Genomic DNA, 27,589 nt, shown 5'->3' with positions numbered 1-27,589 from the left:
CATATATGCCACGGGCAGGTCACAGATGAAGTTGCTGCATAAAGTACTGTATAGTCATGCAAAATACGAATGCACAAAGTGAGGAGTTAGTGTACTGAAAAAGGAATTACTAACCATTAACAATCTGTGCTAACTTAGCAAGACTAATAATTAGAGAGAGCAAAATAAGCTTTCTAAAAGCAAAATTCTGCTTACGAGATCATTATAGATTCAAGCACAAGACTATCCCTCAAGTCCCAGTTTGTTTTGCCTCCAAGCATAATTCTACTATCACTTTTGTTCCTTCAAAACAGCAGCAGCTCAATGCTATAACACTCAGTATAAAAAAATACTGTATATGCAATATACCATACTTCTCTTACCTTCCCATTTATAGCAAAAACTCCTTTACTGAATTTCTTTCACCACTGAACTGGCTCTAATCGGAATGCTGCAAAGCCCTTACTCTATTTCTTTCCATTTTCATTCTAACTCACATATTTGTAACGAGTTTCATCTTTGTGTAATTTTCCATTTCTCACAGACATATTACACTTTCACACTTCTCTCCCCCCTTGAAGTACCACTGTTTGCTATACATCCTCTTTCCAAATAACTCCCTTTTCTCTAGTTCTCTGCACTGTTTAATAATTTCAGCCTTGTCTTTCTCCCATTCTCAGATTTGTAGTAGCTGACTATCCTGCCTTTGGTCATCCTTTTCTGACACTGTATGTATAATATAAGGCTTTTTTTTTTTCTCTCTCTCTCTCTCTCTATCTTTTAACATTTCAGATGATTCGTGCATTCTCAACTTTCTTATCTTCTCTTCAACTTGGTTGTAGATTATATCCTCCTCTCTTCAAGCCTTCATCTAACCACAATACCTCATCAGTTTTCCTATTCCTTCTCACATTTCTGCATCATCAAACTGTCCTGTTTCCATTGCTTCTTCCTCTTCTTCCTCATCTCCTCCAGTTGAATCTTGGTTTGCAGGTCCTCGAACCCCAACTCGGGCATCCTCCATATCCTCTGTCAGGTAAAAAGGGGTATATACAGTATTTCTGAAGCACTACAACTCAAAACTATTGTCATTACACTAAGTTTGTGGAGATCTGTATATGCAAGTGAAAATAATGCATTTCCAGTCCCTTCTTAAAAGTTCACAGTAGGCCGTATGAGTGGTGTGAAATGGCATCTCAGTCTAAAACATTTTCAAAAGACTACTTTATGATTTGATACACAGCTATACACAGCCAGCACCACCAAATTACATGGTCTGAAACTGGAAATACTCTACCGGAAGCTGGAAAATATATATATATATATATATATATATATATATATCATCATCATCCAGACCTCCTTTCCCACCCTAGGGCAGGGTGAGGAGTAGCTATGTCCAGACAGCCCCAATTTGCTCACTCAAATGGGCCACACTTCCATTCACTCATCATTCAAGCCCCCGGAATCCTGGCTCTATCTGACATGCTAGTAACATTCACGATATCTGTAGCTTCACATAAAGGTATCTGATAGTCGATCCGGACGCTGTCACATTAAAAAGGGGTGCCAAACCCCTGATCATGCGCTTCTCCTCACAATATTCATCCAGCCAGCTTGATCTCTTGTCAGTCCCCTAGCCTCACCGACTTCCAAACCTCCCTTCCTCATACACTCATCCACCATATCCCTCCACCTTCTCCTTGGCCTATCTCACCTTCTCCCTCCTTCAAACTCACAAACATATACCTTTTTCACCACTCTACTGTTATCCATTCTCTCCTCATGACCAAACCATCTCTGTACATTCTCTTCGATTCTGGAGTCCACAGACTTCCTCACTCCACATCTTTCAAGAATCACATTATTTTGTATCTTATACACTCTCTGTATTCCACATATATGCCTCAGCAGTCCCATCTCCACTTCTCTCACTCTTGACTTCTCATTTTCATGCCACACCAGTCTCACATGCACATTACAGCTATATTAGTACTATTTTGTATTGTAAGGCACTAATTAAAATACTGTATATGTTATTTCCACCTTCAAACCATTTTATTCTGTGAAGATGGCAGAAATATGCAAACATTACATACTGTGCATGACAGCCAGGGTATCCCTGATTGGGAATAAAGAATAAACCTACATATGCCGAGCATGAGAGCCAGGGTATCCCTGACTGGGAATAAAGAATAAACCTACATATGCTGTGCATGTTAAAAAAGGCAACTATGTTAAGACAGCAGGGGTTGTAGGACATGGAATTCCTCTGTCCCACATGGTCTACTAAGACAGGTACAGAAGTACAGTGCAGACTAACAGAAGTAGGACCATCAAGGCCCTAATATGAGGCTTTGCTAAAATCTATGGGTGTGAAGCATCATAAGCCTGAGAACCTTAATTAGGGAGTGACTGACAAACAGCACCACTCTTACAGATGCCCCACATTTAAAAAGAATAAAAGAATCTCTAAACTGAGTCCTACACCTGCCTTGGGCAGGTTTCAATTGTTGTGTTAAATGAGATGTTCTGATGAAAAAAATTAATATCGATAAGAGCACTGAATGTATTTATGGAAGGAAGGTGGTGGCGACCATCATGCCCTCACTTAATGGCAGGTAATGCTGCCTACTTCTTCCTTCACCTTTATCATTCTTCTTCTGTGTCTGCCCTCCTCTCTTCCTGTTTTTCCCAACTTACCTGTCACTTTTTATTACACTTCTTTCCTGTAAGCCAGGACAACATTTATAACACTGGGTGGTAACCATATAACCAAATCATATATGTCCCCTATGTGTTAACAAGTGGGTTGGCGGAAGGTTAGTGCCCTCCCCATAACACGACTTATTCAGTGACAAATGACCACCTCTTATGGGATTATGGCATCTGGCTACAGACACACAGATAGATAGAAGATAAACGATGGTATTCCAAGAAACGTGAAAGAAAGGGAGTGAAGTGGATGACTAAAAAAGTGTGAGATATTAATTGGGAGCAGGACTTTTGGATAATAAAATGAGTACTGTACAAGCATTAGCAAACTATGCTGATTAGCTTGAATTTCATGCATGCAAATTGTGTTTCATATGACGATAGCTCGAATAACGGTCCATGTGTCTTGTTATGAAATAAATATGGAAGAGACAGGATGGTTTGGAAATCAACAAGGTAGAGTGAAAGAAGACGTGCCAAAAAGTTACTGTCTTCAGGCCGGGTTTACTGAAAAGATGGATCTGTATGGATCTTGTGAAATGTGAACCGGAGAATTCTGATATGCCTAAGGCCAATGAACTCAAACACACCATGAAAGATGTCAAAAAAAAAAATAATAATAATAATAAATAAATAGTCCATCCATCCATAATCCAATCCTACACTGCTCCAAGAGAAGCGTAGGAGCCTGGGCCTAGGTAGTTGGTCCCGACATTTAAGACGAGAGTGACCAGCCTCACTCATCCCTGAGTGGCATTACATGAGCAATCAACCCCAACCACCCTTTGGATATAAACCTTCACCGGCTCAATCCGATTGGAGCGCAATAATTACCCACTAAACCACCAGGCGCCAAAATTTGGTTATATGGTTACCACCCAGCGTAGTACAGTAAATGGTTTCCTGGTGCACAAGAAACCACTTGGCTTGTCACTCAGTGTAGTCACCCACAGGCTGAAGGAAGTGGAAAGAATGAAGGAAAGAAAGACAGAAGAGAGAGTGTAAAGTCACCCATTGGCAGATGGACAAGGAAAGAATGAAGGAAAGAAAGACAGAAGAGAATGGAAGGAAAGAAAGATGGAGAGGAAAGGGCAGACACCCGAGAGCAGCACTACATCAAGTGAGTGGATGGTGAGTGCCCCCACCTACCACAAATAAATAAATAAATAAATAAATAATAAAAAAATAAAAAAATAAATCATAAGGTATTTTAAATAAAAATAAATGGATGAAAGTCTTGTATGGATATATATACCAATACAGATGCAGTGGTCCAATACACATGCAATGGGGAAAAAATACCACACACATGCACATATACATACATACACTCAAGCATGCATGCACCCACACATGCACACACCAAGATGGTCCCCAGTTTGGAAGATCTATCATACAGAGAGAGGCTGAGAGAGACTGGAAAAGTTGGATTTGCCTTCCTTAGAGGAAAGGAGAAAGAGGGGAGACATGATTGCAGTGTTCAAGACCATGGTGGGAGTAGATAAAATTGACCGAGAAGATCTGTTTTCATGGGATAAGAGAGCAACAAGAGGACACGGAATGAAATTGAAAAAGTCAAGCTGCTTGAAGGATATCAAGAAATATAGCTTTCCTTACAGAAGTATAGACTTATGAAACTGCTTGGACAAAGAGATCATCCAGTCTAAAAACTTAAACGAGTTCAAAGCTAAATTTGCCTTACTGAGAAACAGCGACGAGAACCCACGAGCATAGCACATTTCGTGTATATCACAATTAGGTATATTAGGTAAATACATAAGTATTTGGAACGACTTAGACGAAAAGGTGGTGCAGGAGAAAAACATTCATGTGTGTAAAGGTAGACTAGATAAATGTGGATATGGAGACAGGACAACACGAGCATTGCTCAATTCCTGTATACTACAAATAGGTAAATTCAAATAGGTTAATACACACACACACACACACACACACACACACAAAAGTGCTAAGCCTACAGTATAACAGTTGGATATTTTGACTTTGCCCTGTGACCTTGATATTCTACTGGTTAAAAAAAAAATGAATTACCTGTACTTTATTGCTTTCTGACTCAATACCCTTCCACTAAGTTTGGTCCAAATCAGATCAAAACTGTTAGATTTGACTTTGCTCTGTGACCTACTGTTCTCAAAACTGAATCCCTTCATCACTGGCTGACAATAAATCCGTCAACCCTGTTTGGTCCAAAATGAGTAAACTCTCCAGTCACATGGCTGCACATTTGACCTTTACCTTTGATGGACTGTTCTCAATAATTAAATGCCTTCATCCTTGATTGACCTTGAAACCATCTTGGTATAAACTAGATGAAATTGTTGAAGCTGACATTGATTTCTGATCTTTCTTCTAAAAAAGAATAGGTCAACCTCTCGGCTGACTCTCAACCTTGTCACCTATTATGGTTAAAATAAGATCAAAACTGTTTCAGTTATTCTGTTAACACACGGATATACACAGGTCAAACACTGACCTTGCCCTGTGACACTCACTGTTGTATGGGCATTCTTAAAACTGCATGTCTTCTTTATCTTACCTTCAAACCCTCCACTAAATTTAATCTAAACTGGAAAAAAACAGTAATAATAATAATAATAATAATAATAATAATTCAAGCATACCCCAGTTTAACAATGTAATTGGTCAGGTAAAACCCCATTGTTAGGTGGGGTATCGAATATCAGGGAACGTTTAACATGTAAAGCAATGTGGAACGTTTACCAGCTTTGGATTTCCATCCAAACCAGGCCCAAAACCCACCCAAATGAACCCAAAAACAAGTTTAAGGCCAATCTAAATGGCCTAAAAGCTGTCAAGGAAGCTAATCTAAGCCTAACACCTGTAAAGAACTCACTAAAACCAACAAATAAAATCTGAAAATCGTCATTTATAAGTCTGGAAAAAATCAAGCTTAGTAAACCGTACCCACAAATGACAATGTTTACCCCATCTATGGCTAAAATACAGTAAGTCTAAAAACAGTTTATAAATCAACCTAAACATTCAATTTTAGACTAAAATATCATCAAAACTAGTCAAAAAAATCAAATCTCATTGTTACACCTGGGTTTGGCCATCGTTAGGTAGGGTATGGTGGTATTTCTACCCCCACTGTTAAGCCAGTGTATCGCATCTAGGAGTATCATATATCGAGGTATTGCTGTAATAATAATAATAATAATAATAATAATAATGCAGTAATAGTAAGCTCTCAATTATCTGTCATCACAGGATCTGGAACAACTATCTTAACGGATGTATGATATGTTAGGCCGCTTGGTGGCAGTATGGGAAAGCGGGGCCCTACTCGCTCCTGCCAGAAAGTATCGAGAGACGAGTAAAGGAAGGCTGGGCATCAGGTGTTTCCCTGAACCCCCTCTTACATGGTGCAGTGATTGGTCCAATCTGTATGTCTGCCATTGTTACCCGGCGCTCAAGCCTGCCCACTTCCACTCCCAGGTCCAGCTGTCAACCTGTGGTGCCTCTCAGGTTGTTATATCAGGCCCAAGCGGCCATCTCCACATTGCAGCAGAGCTTGGCGCCACTAATGTCCTGGCAGCAACCTCCACCTAGGATTCCTGCACCTGATGCCCTGGACAAGGGTGAGGCGGAGATGTCGACAGCAGCCTTTAGTTTGTGGAGATGATCCATCGGGTGCTGGTTGAAACTCAATGGTTGGCCACTGTCAGACGCGGTCCTGCACGTACGTCTGTGTTGCACGCCAGCCCTCCAGTGCTCCCTAGACGCCGTGATCTCCCTAGTGCAGTGGAGATCCTTATTGTCGTTGGAGGCGGATGCCATCAAAAGGATTATGCTCCATGCAATGAACCAGGCAGTTAATTGGTGCAATTTTTTTAGTGGAAATCAGTTACCCAGTGAATCTATCAGTAGTTATCTTGTGAGATCCACCCAGAGTGCTACTAAGTTTCAGTGCCCCCACTGCAACGGTGATCTATCGGAGTACATGCTTTTGCAAAAGTTGATTGTGGGGTTGCATAATTCAGTGCTTAAAAGAGAGGTGTTTCAGTTGTGAGAAAACTTCTGTGATGAGGATACTTTGTGTAAATATTGCTCTATATTTGAGGCAGCCCACAAGGACGCCAGTGTTGGTAGGCTTTTTGGGCAAGAAAGTGTGGCGGCAGGTGCTGCGCCTCTTGCCAGACGCACTCCAGAGAGACCAGACTCTAAGCATGACAGGAACTAGCAAGCCAGCTCCTGTGCCTGCTCCGTCCTCAAGTCCCAGGGCCCACCAGTCCCAACTGCGGCACTCCCACCCACCAAGGTCGTCATGCCCTGTGGGGTCCCTAGCATGCCACCAGTGTGGTAAAACTGGCCACTTCAAGAAGTTGTGTAGATGCAATGGTAGGCCGCCAGGTGCCAGACCACAGGCATTAGCCGGCAATAACCAGGAGGTTTCCTGGGGTTGTGGTGGTCGCTGGCACCAACTAATCGGTCCAGCCTATGCTTTGGGTAACCGTTAGCCACTGGTGTGGCAAGAAGTCCTGCCAAGTCCAAGCTGTTGCTGAAACCAGGGCACATGTGTGTGTGGCTGGCTTGGCATTCCTAGAGTCGCTGTTGCAGCATCAGGATGGCTTAAGGGATGTGGCAAACATGCTTCTCAAGCCAATGGGATCTACCATGTGTGACATACATTACGCCAGTTGCCCGACTACCCAGGAGGTCTACTTTGTCGAGTCAGCTTGACAGTGCTGCCTCTAGTTGCCAGGGAATTGAGTCTGGTACACCCGACTTCCCGCACCAGTTCCCACTGGTTGCATCAACTGCCATAGGTGGCGGAAGCTTCCCAGACCCAGCAGACAACCTGCCGCAGAAGCCTGACACCATGCCCCCGCTGCCGTTGAAGGAAAGCGTCCCACAGTTGGAAGCGTGAGTCCTCCGGCACTTTCGGCATCCAACTTCAATACTGACAGGTGCCCCCTCCCAGTCATGTCAGATGAGCCACACAGGATACACCTGCTTCCTGATGTACGCCTGCCACACTCCCGCACCTGTGCCACGACACTGAGTCAAGAACCAGCTGGACAAGTACGTACGAAAGGACATGATTGAGCCGGTGTCAACAGGGGAGGCAACTGAGTGATGCGCATGGATGGTGGTAGTGGCCAAAAAGTCGGGCGACCCAACGCCCACTGTCGAATTCCAGAAACACAATGCTGACTGCCATAGAAAGACACACCACACCCCTATGCCCTTCGATATGGTTTCCAGCATCCCTTGCCACACCTACAAGATGACCGCTGACGGAGAGTGGGGTTTCCAACAGGTGGTGCTTGAGGAGTTGAGCAAGAAGCTCACGATATTTATCATCCCTTGGGGTTGCTACAGGTACCGCAGGACCCCCGTGGGACATTGTGAATACACCAAGAGGTACGACGACGCCATCATGGACGTGTCACGAAAACTCAAATGCATCGATGACACACTACCGTACGACGCCTGAATTGGGGATGCATTTTGGCACACCTACAACTTCTTAGAGACGTGCAACAATGATGGCACAACCCTCAAGCCTGGGAAATTCAAATTTGGTAGAAGGAAAGTAGAGTTTGTCGGCTTCCACATAGGCTGGGACTTGTACAAGCCCACAAAAGAGAGGCTGGCTGCCATCAGGAACTTCAGCATGCCAGCCAAACCCTCCTTAACAGACATCCAGTCCTGGCATGGATTTGTTAACCACTTGGCACCATTTTTGCCAAAGTCCCCAACATGAAGCTCTTTAGGCTGCTGCTGCGCAAACACCGGGGTAGGCATGTGTACTGGCATGATGGCTTTCAGGAAAAGCAGGCCTCACTTTTTATGACAAAGACAGACCCACAATTACCATGATTGACTGGAACAAGGAAGGCATAGGATTTGTGGTTCTTCAGTAGTACTGCACTTGCCTGTCGACAGAGGCTCCCTTTTGCTGCAAGAGCAGGTGGCGTCTTGCGCTCTGTGGCAGTCGACACAAGACGCCAGCCAAAGAGGGTTATGGACCTGTGGAGGGTGAGGCATCAGCGGTCATCTGGTGCCTCTGCAAAGCCCGCCTCTTTCTACTTGGATGCCCCAACTTAGTCCTAGTCACTGATCATCGCCCCTTTGTCAAGCTCTTAGGAGACAAAGCATTGAAGGACATTGTCAACCCAAGGTTGTTCACCTTGAAGGAAAAAACGTTGTAGTACAGGTTCCAAGTGAAATATCTTCCAGGAAAACGGAACTGTGCAGCCAACCTCCTGTCCCACTACCCTGCCCTCCGGGAGCAACCAGACACCACAGACGACGATTTGGCTGATGTCCTGGACATGGCCATGGCTCAGCCCACCGTTGCTGCATTCAGCCAGGACAAGCGTATCACCCTGGATGAAGAGGCGGTCCTCCACGCCGCGGGCCAATGATCCCGTTTACCAATTACTCCTGGCCAAAGTGTTGGCAGGTGACTGGCACGCGCAGAAATCACAGGAGACTCCTGCGTCAGTTCTACGGTGTCAGGAACAGGCTGGCAGTGTCGCATGGACTCATGACACACATTTGACCACAGGTCCGTCTGCCTGGTTATTCCTGAGGCCCTTCATCACCAGCTGACGCCCAGACCTCCACGCTGGCCACCAAGGGCTCGACACCATGCTAAGAAGAGCAAGGCAGACAGTGTATTGGCCAGGTATGAAGGGTGGCCTTCAGTACTACAGAGATTCGTGTGCCGCCTGCAACCCCCATGCCCCGTCCCGGGCAGCTGAACCACTTATCCTTACACCAGCACTGGAATAACCCTTCCAACACACAGTGGCGAATCTGCCACAGCCTGATGATCGAGTGTACCTGGCATACACCAACAGATTCAGGGGTGGCTGGAGATTGCCCATTTCCCAAGCGGCACCACCTCCAACAAGCTCATGGCCCAGCTTTGAAAGTACTTCACATGGTGGGGAGCACCCAAGAGGATCTCCACTGATGGCGGGACCAACCTTGTTGGTGATGACGTGCGCCTTCTTCAGAAGGTGTGGGATGGAGAGACATACCTCCTCTGCCCACTATCCACAGTCCAATGGCAGAGCAGAGGCTGCCATAAAGTCTGCCAAGAGGCAGTTACGGATAAACACAGGCGACGGGGGCAGTCTCGACAACGACAAAATGTCAGCGGCTCTCCTGCCACACCTGGCTCACCACACCCGGTGGATGATATGTTCACACCTGGATCGTCATGTCCTACACGTTGGCCTTTGCCATCTACCCAATGTCCTAAAAGAGTGTGTATGCAGCCTAGGTGGCTCTCTGACTATGTGTAACATTTACCACTCACTGTTCTTATTTTTTTGGTAAAGTTATGTTGATGTACCAGTGAAGAGTCCCACATTTTTTTTCTTGATATGAATGCTGTTACCAACATTGCCAACATAGCCTGTACTTATGCCATTTCTGTAATTTCATATGTATTTACCCAATTCTTATTCAGTGTAAGATATACAACTATTGTGTGTGTGTGGCGGGGGGGGAATGCAAGGGCTGTATGTTGGGCCACTCGGCAGCAGTATGGGAAAACGGGACCCTACCCACTCCCGCCAGAATGTATCAAGAGACGAGTAAAGGAATGTTGGGCATAGGTGTTTCCCTGAACCCCCTCTTACACCATTAAAGCAGTATCAGGCAAAATTATGCAACATCTGGTACTGTAAAGGAATGTAACCACCAGTCCAATGCAATATCTGGCATTGAGGCATCTCAACCAGACCAGTGCTAGGGTAAATCCTGGAACTTACGAGCCAATGAAAATTCCTGCTACGTGCCAGCCACTTAGAATCTGTCATGGGCGCGGCTAACCTGACGCACCAAGAATACCGCTACACCCTCATTCTTGCCTGTGGATGTCACAGAGTGAAGACGTGCCTGTGCGCTCCAATCTTCTGACCATGCAGTCACAAAACCCTGGTGCTGTAACTAACTCTGTGGCGTACTATGGTCCTATGTTCATTGTTAGGGCAAAGCTAATGGTCTGTCGGTGCTTATGACCTAATGCTCTACTGTAATTGCGAAAAATGTATTGTGTACTGTACTGCTCATGAGTACAAACCTCCCAGTGCTGTTTCCCCTTCCCACATGCCTTTGTGCTTGCTACTGTATTCGACGCTAGTTGTGCGTGATGGCTGAGTTTGTTGCTTTTGTGGTGATGCCCTCCTGCTGGCCTTGTGTATTGTCCTGGTCATTGACTCCACAGTGCCTTCACCACCTGCTAAGAGGCACTGTATAATTTTCTCCATGGAGAAGATGGGGATAATCGAGAAGATGGAGCTAGGCTAGACCATCATAAGGCTAATGGAGTATTGCGACATTCTCCAGATTATGTTGCATGATTTGCAGAACAAGCATTCTATTAAGAAGTTCTTCCAAGGTCAACATGGTGTGACTGCAATGTCATAAAAGATTGAAAGTAAGTTGATGGTCATGCCATGCTTTGGTGAATTCAACCACGCCTGTCTGAAGTGGTTTCAACAAGTGTGGCAGTGGTGTGATTATGTGTCCCATTGAGCTGAGGGCTGCAGCCATCAAGTATGCTGAGCATCTGGAGACTGCGGATTTCAAGATGTCGGAAGGTTGGCTGACTCGGTTTCAACCTCGACATGGGCTGTCCAACAAGATAAATATGGTGAAGTGTTGGATGCAGACACGGAAGGAGTTGACGAGTTTTGCACCAAGCTTAAAAACCTGATTGATGAAGAAGGGTTATGCTTCAATGCTGATGAAACTGTTCTTCAGGTCAGTCCCAACTAATACCTTGGCTGAAGAGAAGTCATTACCTGGTCATAAGGTGAGCAAACAGTGAGTCTCTGTTTTGTTTTGTCAATGCAACAGGCTCCCATCATCTGAAACTTGTTGTAGTGGGGTGTGCCAAACAGCCACACTGTCTCTGGGGGGTTAGTGGACAGTCTCCCAGTGATTTATTTCCACTCTCTGAAGACTTGGTTTACAGCCAAGATTTTCAGGCTGGTTCTAAAATCATGCTGTGAAGGAGATTATCCGTTATCAAACAGAGAATCTTGGCCTTGCCCACGACCAAGTGAAGACTCTGCTGTTCCTCAACAACGCTCCAGCTAATCCTTCTGAGATGGAGTTGGTTGGAGATGGAGGTTGTATTTGGGTCATGTTCTTGCCCCCCTAGTTTGACCTCATTCTTAAAATCCATGGACCAGGGTATTATTGTGGCAACAAAGCAGCTGTAACAGAAAAGGTTTATGGAAGACATGATGGTTGTGATCGAGGACGAGGAGGAGGCAGCCCAAGGCATGGTCAGTAGGGGGGAGAAGACCTTGGCCAACCTCACATCCTTAACTGGATGCATGCTCATGCGTGAGCATGGTTGGAATAAGCTTCTGAAGGGTGAGGAAACCATTGCTGACTTTACCGGCTTTCACTGAAGCTCAGGACTTCATCCAGCATATGGAGGCAGCAGGAGAACAGGTAACTGAGAATACGATCTACGATTGGCTAGAAGTGGATGAGTAAGACCTCGGGCACCAGACTCTGTCCAAGGAGAAATTATGGAGTCCGTGACTTCAGGGGTCACTAAGGATGAAGGGGAAGGGGAAGAGGAAGACAATGATGATGATTAAGTGGCAGAAATCCCAAGGCTCTAGCAGGTTCATGATGCAATGGATGTCTTTCTTGACTACTGCAAGCATCCTAATCCGCAGCCCATCTTTATTGATGCCATGGCCATTTACCTGCCATGAGAAAGTGATAAAGCTGCTGTTAAGAAAGATCCCCAGGCAGTCCTCCATCACACCCTTTTTCCATCCCGTGACACCTTCCACTCCATCGCGACAGCACTCGACCTCCTCACATCGTCCTCTGTTGCCCCAGCCTTTGACCTCCTTGGACTGGCCTCTATCACCCGAGCCCTCTACTTCCTCACACTGACACTGTTTACCCCAGCGAGGCACCACCACAGCAACTTCTTCTTCACTTCAGCCAGGCACCCTGGACATGACACCACCATAAGCCCCACCGACTATGGTGTCTCCACCTGATACCCTCTGCCAGTCCATCCCCACAACCTACTTCTGTACCCTTGGCTGAGATCAAAGCCACATGTGGTGGAACTGGAGTAATCACTGGGGGTGCTGTCTGCCACTAAACCACATGAGATTATGTGTACCGTACAGGACAGTGTGGTACTGTATTGCATGGTGTACAACTCTACCCTCCATTGTTGCCAACACTTGATGAGTACATACAATAGTACACTACCTACTGTATTACTACACTGTATCATTACTGTATTGTTTTTATGTGCTTAGTTTTCATCTTTTACTCGTGGTAAAGTTTTTCAGATACGAGGCTCGAGACAGACAGAATCAAAACATCTCGCTAAGAGCCGATGCTGAGCTGAATATGTAATATCTGGCATTTCACTTTATTCAGCTTAGAGCTTAGCTGAATTAAAACGGATAATTGAGAGTTTACTGTACTGTACTACAGTAATAATAGTAATAATAAATATTAATAATAATTATCATCATCATCTAATCCTGCGCTGTCCCATGAGGAGCGTAGGAGTCCTGGGCTAGGCAAGTTGGTCCTGACATTTAAGATGAAAGTGACCAGCCTCACTCATCCCTGAGTGACATTGTGTGAGCAATAAACCCCAATCACCCCTTGGAGATAAACCTGCACAGGCCCAATTTGACTGGAGTGCCTTAATTACCCACTAAACCACCAGGTGCCATAATTTGGTTATACGGTTACCACCCAGCGTAGTAAATGGTTTCCTGGTGTACAAGAAATCATTTGGCTTGTTACTCAGTGTAGAGTCACCCATAGATAGAAGGAAGAGGGAAGAATGAATGAAAAAAAAGAAAAGAGAGGGAGTGTTGAGTTGCATAATAATAATAAAAATAATAAATAATTCCTTTCAGACCCTGGACACCCCAAGTCCCTGACATTTTGGGCCTGGGTCCACTAGTCCAAGTCTAGGATTATTCCCTAAGATATCCGGACATCTGGGAGAAAAAAACAAAAAGAAGAAGAAGAAGAAGAAGAACAAGTACAAGAAGAAGCCTGTATGTGTTCATCCCTACTCAAAATTTGCCGCGCAGTGATGAACAGCTGTGTTTTGATGCGCAGTTCCGGCAACATCTGCTGGAGCGTCCCTGCATCCTCCCCATTTCCCGCCTACCTACCATTGTGACTGCACGCTCATTGCCATGGCTGCCCATGTGCTCGCTTTTGTGGTGGTGCCCTACTTGCTGCAGGCTCTGACAGTGAATAAACTGCAATACCTTGCCACTAGACCACATGGGAATTTACAGTGTTGTGCATTGTTAAGAAACTGGAATTCAGAGTGTAAAGGACTAAGTGCAGAGTGCAACACTAGCTTGTTGCAACTGGTGTGGTGCAAGTAAGAACAGAATGTGCAGTGTTATGCAATTATAATTCACAGTGCAAAAGAATTAAGTGCAGCGCACACTGGATTACTGTACATGCTTCAAGTGCACCTTCACCACTGTTAGAGCCACTGAGGAGACAGGTTAACCCGTGGATTGCAAGCCACAGCTCAGGCTTGGTAGCGTCGAGCTACAAGCCACAGCTCAGGCTTGGTAGCGTCGAGCTACAAGCCACAGCTCAGGCTGTGCTGGCCATGCATCACCGCTGATTACTCCACCCCTAGGCAAACTTACACATGGAGCTACACAAAGATGGAGAGAGTTTTTCTTTTCACCAGATGATGTCTGGATGTTTATCTTCAAGTTTACACACACACACACACACACACACACACACACACAAAATTTCTTCATTTTTTGCACACCACGGGGTGGCATAAAAAAAAAAAAAAAAAAGTAATTGCACAATTCACAGGTTAATCTTTGCGATGGTCACAGACGTGTCTTAAGTACCCTGTACACTGGTAAATATTTTCCTTACTCACTTCTGATTTCTCATTCTCTGGTTCCTTTTCATTTATTTCATGGTTTTTGTCCCTCATTTGTGTGAACAGGGTCTTAATTAGGTGATGTGCATGTCCAGTACGGTGTTATTCACGTGGCTTTCAAAGTTATGTTGCGTTGGGGTCTATAAGTGCCTGTTCAGGGGCATTTTTCCCAAGTCCCAGACAAGACCAAGTCCCAGGCGTTGCTTGGGCTCTATTACATCGGATCTTGGAGGGATTACGGTAATAATAAAAATAATAATAATGATACCGGTAATTATAAAATATTCAAAATAACAATAAGAAGAGGTATGGCACCCGCTGAATGCTTGCACGAAGGAGGTTTAGTGCGTACTCTAACATACGGGTATGAAACTGTGGTGTGACACAGGAACGAATGGTTGACAGTGCAAGCACTGGAGATGGGACTGCGGGGTGCTAGGAGTGGACAGGATAAGGAAGAATGTGATTCACGAGGGATGCAGAGTGGGGAAGGCACCGAGCTGAAGGCCACTCCTGAGAAGTAGAGATGTACCGATACCAAAATTTTGACTGATACCAATACCACAAAATTGGACCAATACCGATACTACTACCAATACCGATACCAATACCAGTGAGGGAGGGTGGTGCCTGCCGTCTGAGGGCTGTGGCAGGACCCTGAGCCGCTGATGCGAGGCTATCAACCTGTCTCATACATGTCCATGGCGGCAGATGTGTCTCATTACCAATGAATGTACTGTATTACTACCATACACGCCATGTACTCAAAGAACAGTAATATGATACTAAGTAATTGGATATTACCAGGATTCCGGTGGCTTGAATGATGAGTGAACGGAAGCGTGGCCCATTGGATTGGGCAAGTTTGGGCTGTCTAGACATTGCTACTCCTCACCCTGCCCTAGGGTGGGAAAGGAGGTCCGGATGATGATGATGATGATGATGACCAATAATTTCTTTTTCATCCCTATAAAATATCCAAATTCCATTTAACAATAACTTCCAGCGATTAATATGCTATGCACAAAATTCCTTCTAGGTATTGGTAGTATCAGCAGAAAATCAGCTGATACTGATTCCGATACTCTAAAAATGGGCCAATAGCACTGATACCGATAAATCAGTACATCTCTACTAAGAAGTTTGCCCGCCTTCACAATGTCCCTGATTTCATGGCATTTGAAGGTTGGTTGTTCAGGTTCAAGCTTCAACGTGGCCTTATAAATTGTAAGACCCATGGCGGAGCTCTGGATGCTAATGAGGAGGGAGTGGAAGAATTTCATCAGAAATTGTTAGGCCTGACTGAGAAGGAGGGCCTCACTCTCAGTCAAGTCTATAATGCTGACAAAACTGGCCTCTTCAACCGCTCAGTGCTCACAAACACCGTGGCAGATGAGAAGTGTGTGCCAGGCCACAAATTACCTAGGCAATGGGGATCTGCTTTGTGCTGTGCCAATGCTAATGAGTCGCACTGACTGAAGCCCGTTATTGTTGGTTGGGCAAAGTAGCCCCATTGCCTTCGTGAACTAATGGATGTCCTTCCTGTTGTGTGGGTCCATTCTGTGAAGGCTAGGTTTACTTTCAAGATCCTCTCAGCTTGGTTCCACTGAAATTTTGTCAAGAAGGCCATCCATTATCAAATGGAGGAACTTAGAATCTCTAGTGACCAGGTAAAGGCTCTTCTCCTGGACAATGTCCTTGTGCATCCATCCGAGAAGGAATTGGTTACAGATAAAGGTCACTTTAGGTGCTTGCTTTTGCCACCTAATACCACTGCTCTGATTCAACCAATGGACTAGGGTGTTATTGTAGCCAAGAAAAGACTATACTGACAGAAGTTCCTGGATGAAGTGATGGCTGTTCTCGTGGATGAGGGCAAGCAGAGTCAGCGGCTGGACACACGAGGGCAGAGAACACTGGAAAACCTGCGATGCTACAACCTTAAGTCTGCAGTGTACAACTAGGCGAGTGCATGGAAGGAAGTCTCTGCGAAAACCCTCGAAAGTAGTTGGTCTCGTCTCCTTCAGGGACACAAGCGCAGACACGACTTTCTGGGCTTTGACGTGGAAGGCTTCCACACTCGCCTTCATAACGCAGGCAAGGCTGTGGATGTCGATGACGTGTGGGAGTGGTTAGATGACGATGGGGGCGATCCAGCTTTCAGGTTAAGTTTGACGTCAACATTGCCGCTTTTGCTGCTGATGCCTGGCCAGAAGAGAGAAACAAGGATGACACAGACGACCCGGAGAACTGCAGGACTCCAGCCATCCCCTGCCTGAGTACATTCTGGACAAATCTCGAGCAGGTGCTTGAGTATGCCAAACACCCAGATTGTGACAAAGAGATGGTGCCTCTTCATCTCGTGGAGGATCTGCATTCTGTGTGGCAAAGTGTCATCCAACACCTGAATCGTCGCTCCTATTGCCAGTCCAAGATACAGTAGACTCCTTTTTCAGGCCTCTGACCCCCGCCGAGCCCACCTCTTCTCGGCCATCATCACAGCGTCAAACTATGCCTTCAATGACAGAACCACAAACTAGCATGTCGTCAGCCATTGTGCGTCCCCTGGAGGTGAGTTTGTGGCTGAGTCACCTCAAGTGGGCAGTCCACCTCCAAGTTCCACAGCCGCTCCCCTGGGCCGACTGACAGACTTCCTCCTTGACTCTGACTCCAACTAAGCTCATCAGGGTATGCCACTAGACCATACGGAATGTACTGTGCAGCGCAACAGCTTCGCCAGCTGCAGTGCAACAGTCAAGGAGCTAGCAGATTATTCAGCACAATGCCCTGCAAGGAACTGTGAGTGTTCATCTTAATTTTATTTTAGTTTACTGTACTGTACCATGATTTTATTATATTTTACCATGATTTGTAAGAAGAAGTGCAAGCTCAGGGATTTGGGACCCCCTTTTAATATGACAGCATCTGGATTGACTCTATTGAATACGTTTATGTGATGCTACAGAATGTGGTGCATGTTTTTTGGCATATCAGATATAGCCAGGATTCCAGGGGTTTGAGTAATGAGTGGATGGAAGCGAGCCCCACTGCAATGGTCAAACTTGAGCTGACTGGATGTTGCTACTCCTCACCCTGCCCTAGGGTGGGAAAGGAAGTCCAGATGATGATGATGACCATGACTTTATTCCATTTTACCATTATGTTTTGTGTTTCCACTGCATTTCTCTTGCATAGCCATTTTTTTCATGTTTTTTCATGTCTGCTTGTCTGTGGTTGATGGGTCTGCTTGACCATGGTAATTGCTTGGCTGTGGTTTATAGGTCTGCTTGACCAGACAATATACTGTTAAAAAAAAAAAAACAGGATCATGTGTTGTACGAATTACTGTAGTAGCCTTTTACAAAGGCTATCAAAGTTAGGTTACGTATGAAGGGGAGCCAGGGGAGAAGTCCATAATCAGGACGGATCCATTTTCCGGACATGCCTTTGGCTTTACAGTAATTCCTCGATTATCCAGACGTCCATTATCCAGTCAATCCATTGTCCAGACACTGTGATCTGGCTGTTTGAAGCCATTGTTCATACATTTTTCCATTTTATCTGGACAAAATGCTTGCATCCGGGTGGAAATTTTGGCTGTGCAAACATTTTCGTCCAGCAAGGCTATTTTTTTTTTTTCTGTCACTACAGGTATGGTCCTGCAGTGGTGACTGATTGTCTGTGGTTCATGGGTCTGCCTGACCAAGGTAACTGCTCGGCTGTTGTTTAGTGACTGATTGCCTGACCATGGTAACTGCTTGGTTGTTGTTTATAGGTCTACTTGACCAGAAAAAGTACTGTAAAACACCAGGAATAAGTGTCGTATGGTGTACTGTAGTGGCCTTTTACAATGGTCAGGGTATGTACAAAGGGAGGCCTTGTGAGAAGTCCATTATCCAGACAGATCCACTATCCAGACATGCCTTTGGCTCTATTACGTTGGATAATCGAGGGATTACTGTATTATGTTGGATAAATTGAGAATCGCTGTATTTTTTTTTTCCAGTTTGCCCTTTTTTTTTTAACATGTAATGAACAGTTCTCTGGGCAGTCTGAATCACTAAGATACATACTGGAACATACAAAACAGTGCCACATCAATTTGGTGGTAGGTGATGGTGACCTTCATCCACTCACGATGTAGTGCTGCCTACTTTTTCCTTCACCTTTATCATTCACTTCCAGTGTCTGCCCTCCTCTCTTCCTATTTCTCCCATCCTTCCCGTCACTTTTTATTACCCTTCTTTCCTTTTCAGGTGGCTTTGCATTGAGTGACAATCCACATGGTTTCCTGTAAGCCAGGAAACCATTTACAATGCTGGGTGGTAACCATATAACCAACCCATGTGTTCCGTATGTCAACAAATGGGTTGGCGGAAGATTAGTGCCCCTCCCTGTAAAAACAAATAACTCAAAGACAAACAGCCACCCCTTACAGGATTATTGCATCTGACTTTAGACGGACAGATATAGATAGCCACACTGATTGTAGTAAGAGTACTGCAGTAATAAATATCTATCTATCTATCTATATACCTAGGCTGCTTCCCCCAAGGAAAGGGAGGTAGCCGAGACAGGACGACTCACTCTCCATTTACTCATCCATTCAAACACATTTATTCGCATCTTAGCCCCAAAGGGGAGAACGGACAGATCCTCACTGCATCACACCGCACAAGGGTCAACTGCGCAATGCAATCAGTGACATCCACAGCAGGGCCCGACAGCAGAACTGGTTTACCCCTGCCACATCATAACAGACCCATCCCCTTACCCGCACCTGACCTGACTAGCTGATCAGACCAAAAGCGGGAGAATATCCCCTCAGGGCTGCGTCATCACTTATTCATTCACAATTTCTCTCCATTTATTTCTGTCACGCACAGCCACTCTTCCTTGCTCAACAGACATCCCTCTCGCATCCAGCGCTCTCTTCACACTGTCCATCCATCCTATTCGTGGTCTTCCTCTCAGTCTTACACCTCTCACATCAGATCTAGTTATCTTTTTCACCAATCGCTCATTATCCATTCTCTCCATATGCCCAAACCATTGCAACACCCTCTGCTCAACTCTACCAGCCATCTCCCGAACAACTCCAGTTCTCCTTCGCACTTCATCATTTCGCACTCGATCCATACGCGTCACTCCACACATACTCCTCAGACATCTCATCTCCATTACATTCAAACTTTTCCTCTCTGCTACACCCATATTCCATGTTTCAGCCCCATATAATGCAGTCGGTACCACAACACCCTCATACAGCCTTCTCTTTACATCCATTCTAAGCGAACGACATTTAAACACTTTTTTCATTCCTCCCAGCACCTTTCCTACTTCATTTATTCTAAACTTCACTTCTGCATCTATATAAATATACTGTCTTTTAAACAGAAATTAACATTACTACAATATTTGATGATGATGGTACCTTACTTAGAATTATTTATCAAAAACAATAATATGGGGTTTCTCCTTACCGTCCATGCTGTCATGAGTATCGGGGAGGTGGTGTCCATTTTGGCTCACCGCATACTGACCCTCATCATCATCATCTGTAAGTAGTTTTCCTCGTTAATATTACCGAATACTGGTGACAGAAGAAGAGGACCAAAGGCCAATGGAAGTATGAGAAATAAAACAAGAAAAAAAATCATTATTACCATCATAAACCTACTCCCCACTACTACACAGGTTGAGAGAGATCCAGAATAAAGACAGGAAAAAATAAAAGCAAATCACCAACGGAGCACCTAGACCAAACATCCAACTCCCTCATTATTGAATCTTTATGTAGTTTCAGCTTCGCCATTTAAAATATATATATATATATATATATATATATATATATATATAATAGTGCATGTGGAATAGAGACCAAAACACAAAAAACTCATTTGCTTTTTCAACCAACCATTCATGAACTTCCATGTCTTGCTTATTCACACATTCACTTACCATACCAATCTACTTTCTTCCTGTCTTCAGCAAATCCTAACGTTTTACCACTCTATTAACCCTTTGGCCGCATTAGGCAACTGTGGTCCCCCTACTAGTTACCGGTACTTACTTCATACACGGGTTTTATTTGCCTCTGTGTAGGGTCCAACTCACATTTGTGGGGAAGTTCCCCACACAAAGCTCTTCTTAACAAGGTGGAGTCAAAAGCTTTTTGTCTCAATAACTCTCCTTCTCTTACTGGTTCCCTTCAAGCTCTGTCTCTTCACTGCACTGTTGCATCTTTATCTCATTTCTCTTGCCATTTCAATGGTCACTGCTCCTCTAAACTGTCTGCTTGCATCCCTCCACCACTGCAAGAGGCACGAAGCACCCGTCTACCAGCAAACTCGTCCCTTTTCAGTCCAACTCTCTAATGCAAGATTTAGCTGTTACTCCCAGTCCTTCATGTATGCAACAGGTTGACTCTGGAACTGTCTTCCTCAGTCTGTATTTTCTACTGCCCATTACCTCCAGTTATGCAATGTGTCCAGGAATCTCCAAATGAATGGATTTTGAATTTGGCTTTCTACTATCTTACTTTTTCTTTGAGAGAACAGTCTTTGCAGGCTTGTAGCCTTTGGTCCCTTCCTGACCTTACTTGCATAAAACAAAAAAGTTATGTTTATGCAGCACTTCAGGCTGTGTGCATCTAGCGTAGAACAGTGTTGTAGGTGCAGCGATTATGTGCAGGAGCTGAGTTGTGGCGGCAGTGGTAGTGTTAGCATGGGGAGTTGGTGGATGGGGTAAGGGGAATTATATTTGAGTGCACCTGTCACATACCCATATGCTGTGGTGTTGTCTGGTATTGTACTGCATGTGGTCTGGATCCATTCTTTGCAAGAATTACATCATCCACACATTCATCTGGTGTCTGCAATAGGTAAAGAGCAAACTGGGCAAATGTATCGTGTTTGAGGACCAAGCTTGCTCTCATTGTCTCTGGCAAGTGTTGGGTGAGAGGAAATGACCAGTCATTTTCTTCCGTGCACAAAAAATATAATTAGGGGTAGCTGTCCTCACACAGGAGATTTGGAGAGTGAAATGGTTAAATTTTCCACCTGTTCCAGAAAAAACTTTCAATATTTATCACATAATGAAGAAAATACACACAGTATAAATTGAATATCAAGTAAGGTATTACAAAAAGCAAACAAGACAGCGCCAGATGTCAGAGGCTAATATGTAATAGGAGAGGTGGAGGTACAATTTGAATGGATGTGTGCTGTAGGAAGAAAACAATGTCAATCTACTGGTAGTTCCCTAGTTGCATTAACCTTCGTAACCTGGAAATCAAGTTAAGAACATGAATTGGATGGGATATTTTGGCAAGCCAGGTAACATAATGAATCCATCCATCCATGCATCATCCAATCCTATGTTGCCCCATGAGGAGCATAGGAGCTTGGGGCTAGGCAAGTTGGTCCTGACATTTAAGATGAGAGTGACCAACCTCACTCAACTGTGAATGACATTATGTGAGCAATAAACCCCTACCACTCCTTGGACATAAACCTATACAGGCTCAATCCGATTGAAAGCACCTTAATTACCCACTAAACCACCAGATGCCATAATTTGGTTATATGGTTACCACCCAGCGTAGTAAATGGTTTCCTGGTGTACAGGAAACCATTTGGCTTGTCACTCAGTGTAGAGTACTACCTTTAAAATCATAATGTACAAGTGTGTGTGTTTCTCTTATATACCAGAAACAGAGAATCAAAGTCCTGGGAATAGAAGTCCAGGAGTGGAATGAGAGAATTAGGAAGGATCTCTTATGTATTTCTTTCCTTCTTTCTTTCCTCTTCCTTCTGCCTACGGGTGACTACACTGAATAACAAGCCAAATGGTTTTCTGTACACCAGGAAAAAAACATTTACTATGCTGGGTGGTAACCACATAACCAAACTATGGCACCTGGTGGTTTAGTGGATAATTAAGGCATTCCAACTAGATTAAGCCTGTGCTGGTTTATATCCATGGGATGGTTGGGGTTTATTGCTCACATAACACCACTCAGGGATGAGTGAGGCTGGTCACTCTCATCATAAATGTTAAGACCAACTTGCCTAGCCCTGGGTGCCTATGCTCTTGATGGGGCAAAACAGGATTAGATGATATATATATGTCCATATGTAATACTACTGTTCAAAAAGGGACATGTGCAGGTCAAGGACTGGGAGGAAGAGGCACATAATGAAATGAAAGGAGGAGTGATGAAATTCTCATATGTCAGCCTTGGATGGAAATGACTATTAACTGTCAGAGATGATAAGGATGAGGAAAGCTTCCAACCTGCACACGACTACTTCAGGCTGATAATGATGATGACTCATGGCCCAGCCCGCCACTTACCTGCAGGCCAATCTTCATCAGAGGGCTGGTCTTCTGGGTCTGGGTGGAGAGCTTGGCAGTCATTGAGTGCCTTGTACATAGGCTCCAGTGACAAGGCATCTGCTGGAACAAACCTCACTTCTGTCATACCCTCTTCATCATCATCATCAGAGTCCGAATCAGAATCATCATCGCCATTCATAGTGTCCACTGGTGAGATGAAAGGTAAATTAATACTTGCTTTAGTAATTCCACTCTAAAAATACACTACTGTACAATACTCTTTCTTGGCTTACTAGTCTGGTGTGAATCACAGAGAATGAAAGGGTAGCAGAGGAAATATTCTGGATATGGAGAGACAGAATGGGGTACTGGGGTTTGAGAGCAAATGTCGATAAAACATGTGATAATATCCAGGAGAAGTGGCAGTAATTATAGCAGAATGAATATGGCTACACTCAGATTGCCACAAGGGTGTGGGAAATAATTTCATTTTGTGCAGTGTCTGTGATAACTGGATGCATAAAATGTAATGGTATCAGAGGTAGGCTGCAGAAAAATGTTGATTTTGTGTGTGCTGAATGTACACGAGACCATACAGAAGCAGAAGGGTGGAAAAAGGATAAATCTTGCTGGAGAGTCTTTTGAGTCTGTGGATGAGTTTTGTTATTTGGGGTACATGATAAGTTCACTCTCATCTTAAATGTCAGGACCAACTGCCTAGCCCCGGGCTCCTACGCTCCTCATGGGGCAATGTAGGACTGGATGATGGATGGATAAGTTCTGGAAGTGGGACCTGAACTACCTTGGTAGTGGGGGACAAGTAGTGGTTGGAAGAAGTTCGGGAAGTTGTTGTCCCTTCTAACATTGAGAAGTCTATCCCTTCAGGCTAAGGGGTCCTTGTATGCAGCATGTGTTAGGAGTGGTTAGGAGTGTAATGCTGTACCGTTGCAAGAGGTATTAAAAAAAAGAGGGGGCAGGGGGGGTCCCTTTAATGACAGGCCATGGGGGTTAGGATTGCATTTGAAGAGTTGAGAAGAAAGATGGGACTTGAATGTATTAGTGATGACAACTGGGTGCGAGGGGTGAGGCGTGAACATTGGAGGTAGAGTTGCATGGGGAAAAAAAAAAAAAAAAAAAAAAAAAAAAAAAAAAAAAAATGGAGTGTGACCTCTGGGAAAAGGGCTTGAAGAGAGAGGCTGCTAGAGATAGAGGGCCACCAATGGGTGACCAAGGCCAATGCAAGCAAGCATGGTGGAGCCTTTATAAATGAAAATGAAAACTATGTCATTTTCATACTGATAAATTTACTTTCTTCCATACAAATTTCACACACTGCCTTGTATATGATGGCAAGGTCAATGGTTAATAAGCAGGAATATAAATGTATATGCACTCATTAATTTACACATGATAATATCTGCTGAATAACATACAATGCCTTGACTTGATGCAATTAAGATCTGTAGGGAAACAAAAGCACATGCCCTTGTTGTTAAGCTACCTACTGAAAGAGCTATGGTAAGACAGATGCCAGTGCAGCAATGAGGTCATGTTTTGGTTCTGATGCTATATACAACATATCTGAATTAAAAAAAACAAATGCTGTCAAAGTTGACAATGACTGGCCTCTCACTCTGATATAATTCTATTCATTCTGAATAAGAACAACAAACTTACAATGCTCATCGATACTGATTGCACTCACAACCTTCTCTTCCCAAGAACAAAGAATGATACTAAAATTGCTGTCTTAAAGATCTCTCCTGATGCATACTCCTCCACTCTAGAACAGGGCAATTACATCTATGTAGGCCTTAAACACGCTGCATCACTGACAGATTCTGGATTACTCAGCATCATCACTGTTTGAGGTTTGGTCATGCATCTGAGAAGTGTAATGTACTAGAGAATGATGAACCCAAATGTATTTTTTGTGCCAAAGATCATACATCCAAAGATTGTAGTAGTAATGACTCTTGCGAATGCATAAACTGCTCTTCCGTACGGCACTGAAAAAATTATTTCGATTTTCAGCTGGTGACTCATTCTGTGTAGTTGAGATTGTCCACGTATGATTTCCCATATGAATAGATCAACTGAAAACAGCAACGTCTATCTGAAATGAGGTAGACTATATTAGCTACATTAAATCAGCATAAGCTTAAAATTTTGTGTGACTGAAGCTTGGTTGTATGAATTTGATATCGTTTGCAGAACTGTACTTGAGACACATTCTAATATAAGTATTCCCAAATCTGCTCCAAACCATCCAGGAGGTGTAGCTTTCACCTATTCCAAAGCACTCGTAAATGCTTCTTAAATTCTGACTTTGTTTTGTCTTTCAATTTATGGAAGTACAGGTATTAATAAACTTCCATCAGTAAACTACTGAAGCTCCAACTGCTTATTGACCCAGACCATCCAGGCAATGATTGAAATTTTATGGAGGATCTTGGTTAATTTCTTAAAGCATTTTATCTTAAATCTGGTGGACTGCTTGCTTGCGGTGAATTCTATTAACCAAAATTCACCGAACTGATTGACTTGAATAATTTTTTAAATCACACATGTCACTCAACTCGCATCTCAAGGCCATGTCCTTGATTTCATCTTATCCCTTGCTGGCTGCAGTCGCATATTGGCTGTGGAGTTTGATTTAATTGACCCCATCATCTGTCACCATGTTTTGATCATTTTTGGTTTTGAAATCCCCAAATCCCCTACTTACAAAAACTTTATCAGGTTTTATTGAATGTGGTAGGGATGGTATATGGAAGAATTATTATACAGAAAGCAAGAGAGATATCAGAAGTCCCAGTGAATGACAAAAAGGGTGGCTTTAGGAGTGGCAGAGAATGTGTGGATCAAATATTTGCAGTAAGACAGATAGTGGAGAAGGCTTGTGAGAAGGACTATAAGGTGTTTACGGCATTCATGGATCTGGAAAATGCATACGACAAAGTAAACAGAGCAGGATTGTCGAAGGTTCTGAGCATGTACAGTGTAGATGGTAAGCTGCCAGATGCCATCAGGAGTTTTTATGATGGCAGTGAGGCATGTGTAATGGTAAATGGACATCTAAATGAATGGTTCATGAACAGTGTGGGCGTGTGGCAAGGTTGCATGATGTCCCCATGGTTGTTTAATAAATATATGGATGGGGTGATGAGAGAAGTAAAAACACATGTAATGGAGAGAGGGATGGCATTGGTAATAAATGGTGATGGATGGAATATCTCAAATTAGTTGTATGGGAGTATGGATGGGGTATATGTGCAGGAGTAGGTGAGAATGAGAGGGCAAAGGAAGGAGTGTGTATAGTTGTGAGTAAAAGATGGAAGAGGAGCATAAGACAGTATGGATCAGTTGGGTCAAGGATTGTGTGGGTAAAGTTGAAAGTTGGAATACAAATGTGGGCGATTGTGTGTGTGTATGCGCCAACGCAAGATCGTGCTAGAAGAGTGAGAGAAGAGTTCTGGACAAATGTGGAAGTGTGCATGGAAAAGTTTGGAAGGAATGAGAGAGTGCTTTTGATTGGTGATATGAATGGTAAAGTTGGTAATGTGAAGGTGGATGGAATAGTTGGTGAGTGGGGTGTGCCTGCTGAGATAGATGAGAATGGGAGTGCGTTAGTGGACATTTGTGCTGGGAGGGGGTTGGTGATAGCTAATACCCTCTTCAGGCATAAAATGATCCACAGGTATACATGGCGAGTGATGAGAAGGGTGGGTGGTGAACTGAATGAAAGGAAGGCAATGATTGATTATGTGTGTGTGGATGAAAGGATGCGAAGATGTGTAATGGATGCAAGAGTGTATAGAGGTTGGGGGAGTGGACTTTCTGACCACTACTTGGTGGTGGCCAGAATTAGGATGCAAGTAAGATGGAGGAATAGAAGAAGGGAAAGACGAGAGGAAGGAGTAGTTGCAAGGAGAGTGGAAAGGTTACAAGAGGATGAGAAAAAGGCAGAGTATAAGAGAGAAGTGGAGGAACGATTGGGCAAATATGAATTGGAGCAGATGGGAGATGTGGAACGTATGTGTAAGATATTTACAGAAGAAATATGTGCAGCATGTGATGTGGTGTGTGGAAGGAAGAGAAGACGGAGGGGGGTGCAAGGAACAGCGTGGTGGACTGAAGAGGTGAAACAGGCTGTGGCACAAAAGAAGAAAGCATACAATGAATGGATGAGAAATAGGGGCGTGGAAGAAGTTGAGAGGCGGAAGAGAGAGTTATATGTGGAAAGGAAGAGAGAGGTGAAAAGATTAGTAAGAGAGAGTAAGAAGAGAGTGGATGAGGAATTTGGAAGGAATCTGAGTGTAAAGTGGAGGGACTGTAAGAAAATGTTCTGGAGAGAAGTGAAAAGAGTAAGACAGGGTGGAAGTGAAGTAGCAGGGGAGTGAAAGATAAAAATGGTAGATTACTAGTGGAGAAGGGAGAAAAAGTGAGCAGATGGAGAGAACACTTTAAGGAATTGTTGAACGTAGAGGATGGAAGTAATGCGAGTATAAGTGGCTGGGGAATGGCTGGGAGAAGGAGGGAGGTGAGAAGACAGGAAGAAATCAGTAGGATAGAAGTTGTGGAAGCAATGAAGAAAGTTAAATCGGGGAA

At 44.1% G+C, this 27,589-nt stretch overlaps 1 protein-coding gene across 1 annotated transcript in view; it reads right to left on the bottom strand.

The window, feature by feature from the left end:
- Positions 1–741: 741 nt before the first annotated feature.
- The window catches only part of icln (chloride nucleotide-sensitive channel icln), a 42,525-nt gene continuing 15,677 nt past the window's right edge, over positions 742–27,589 (bottom strand). Inside the window, exons 3-5 of the mRNA XM_080283547.1 lie at positions 22,997–23,185; positions 20,122–20,196; positions 742–1,008 (exon numbers count right to left, since the gene is read on the bottom strand). Of these exons, the coding sequence (XP_080139673.1) occupies positions 887–1,008; positions 20,122–20,196; positions 22,997–23,185 (386 nt within the window). The 3' untranslated portion in view covers positions 742–886. The remainder of the gene's footprint in view (positions 1,009–20,121; positions 20,197–22,996; positions 23,186–27,589) is intronic.

Source organism: Coenobita brevimanus, chromosome 98 (assembly GCF_032717465.1).
Source record: "Coenobita brevimanus isolate Jiangsu-jjx chromosome 98, ASM3271746v2, whole genome shotgun sequence".
In the NCBI taxonomy this organism is placed as follows: Eukaryota; Metazoa; Arthropoda; class Malacostraca; order Decapoda; family Coenobitidae; genus Coenobita; species Coenobita brevimanus.
Note: the sequence above shows the minus strand (reverse complement) of the source record. Positions and strands in the feature narration are given on the sequence as shown.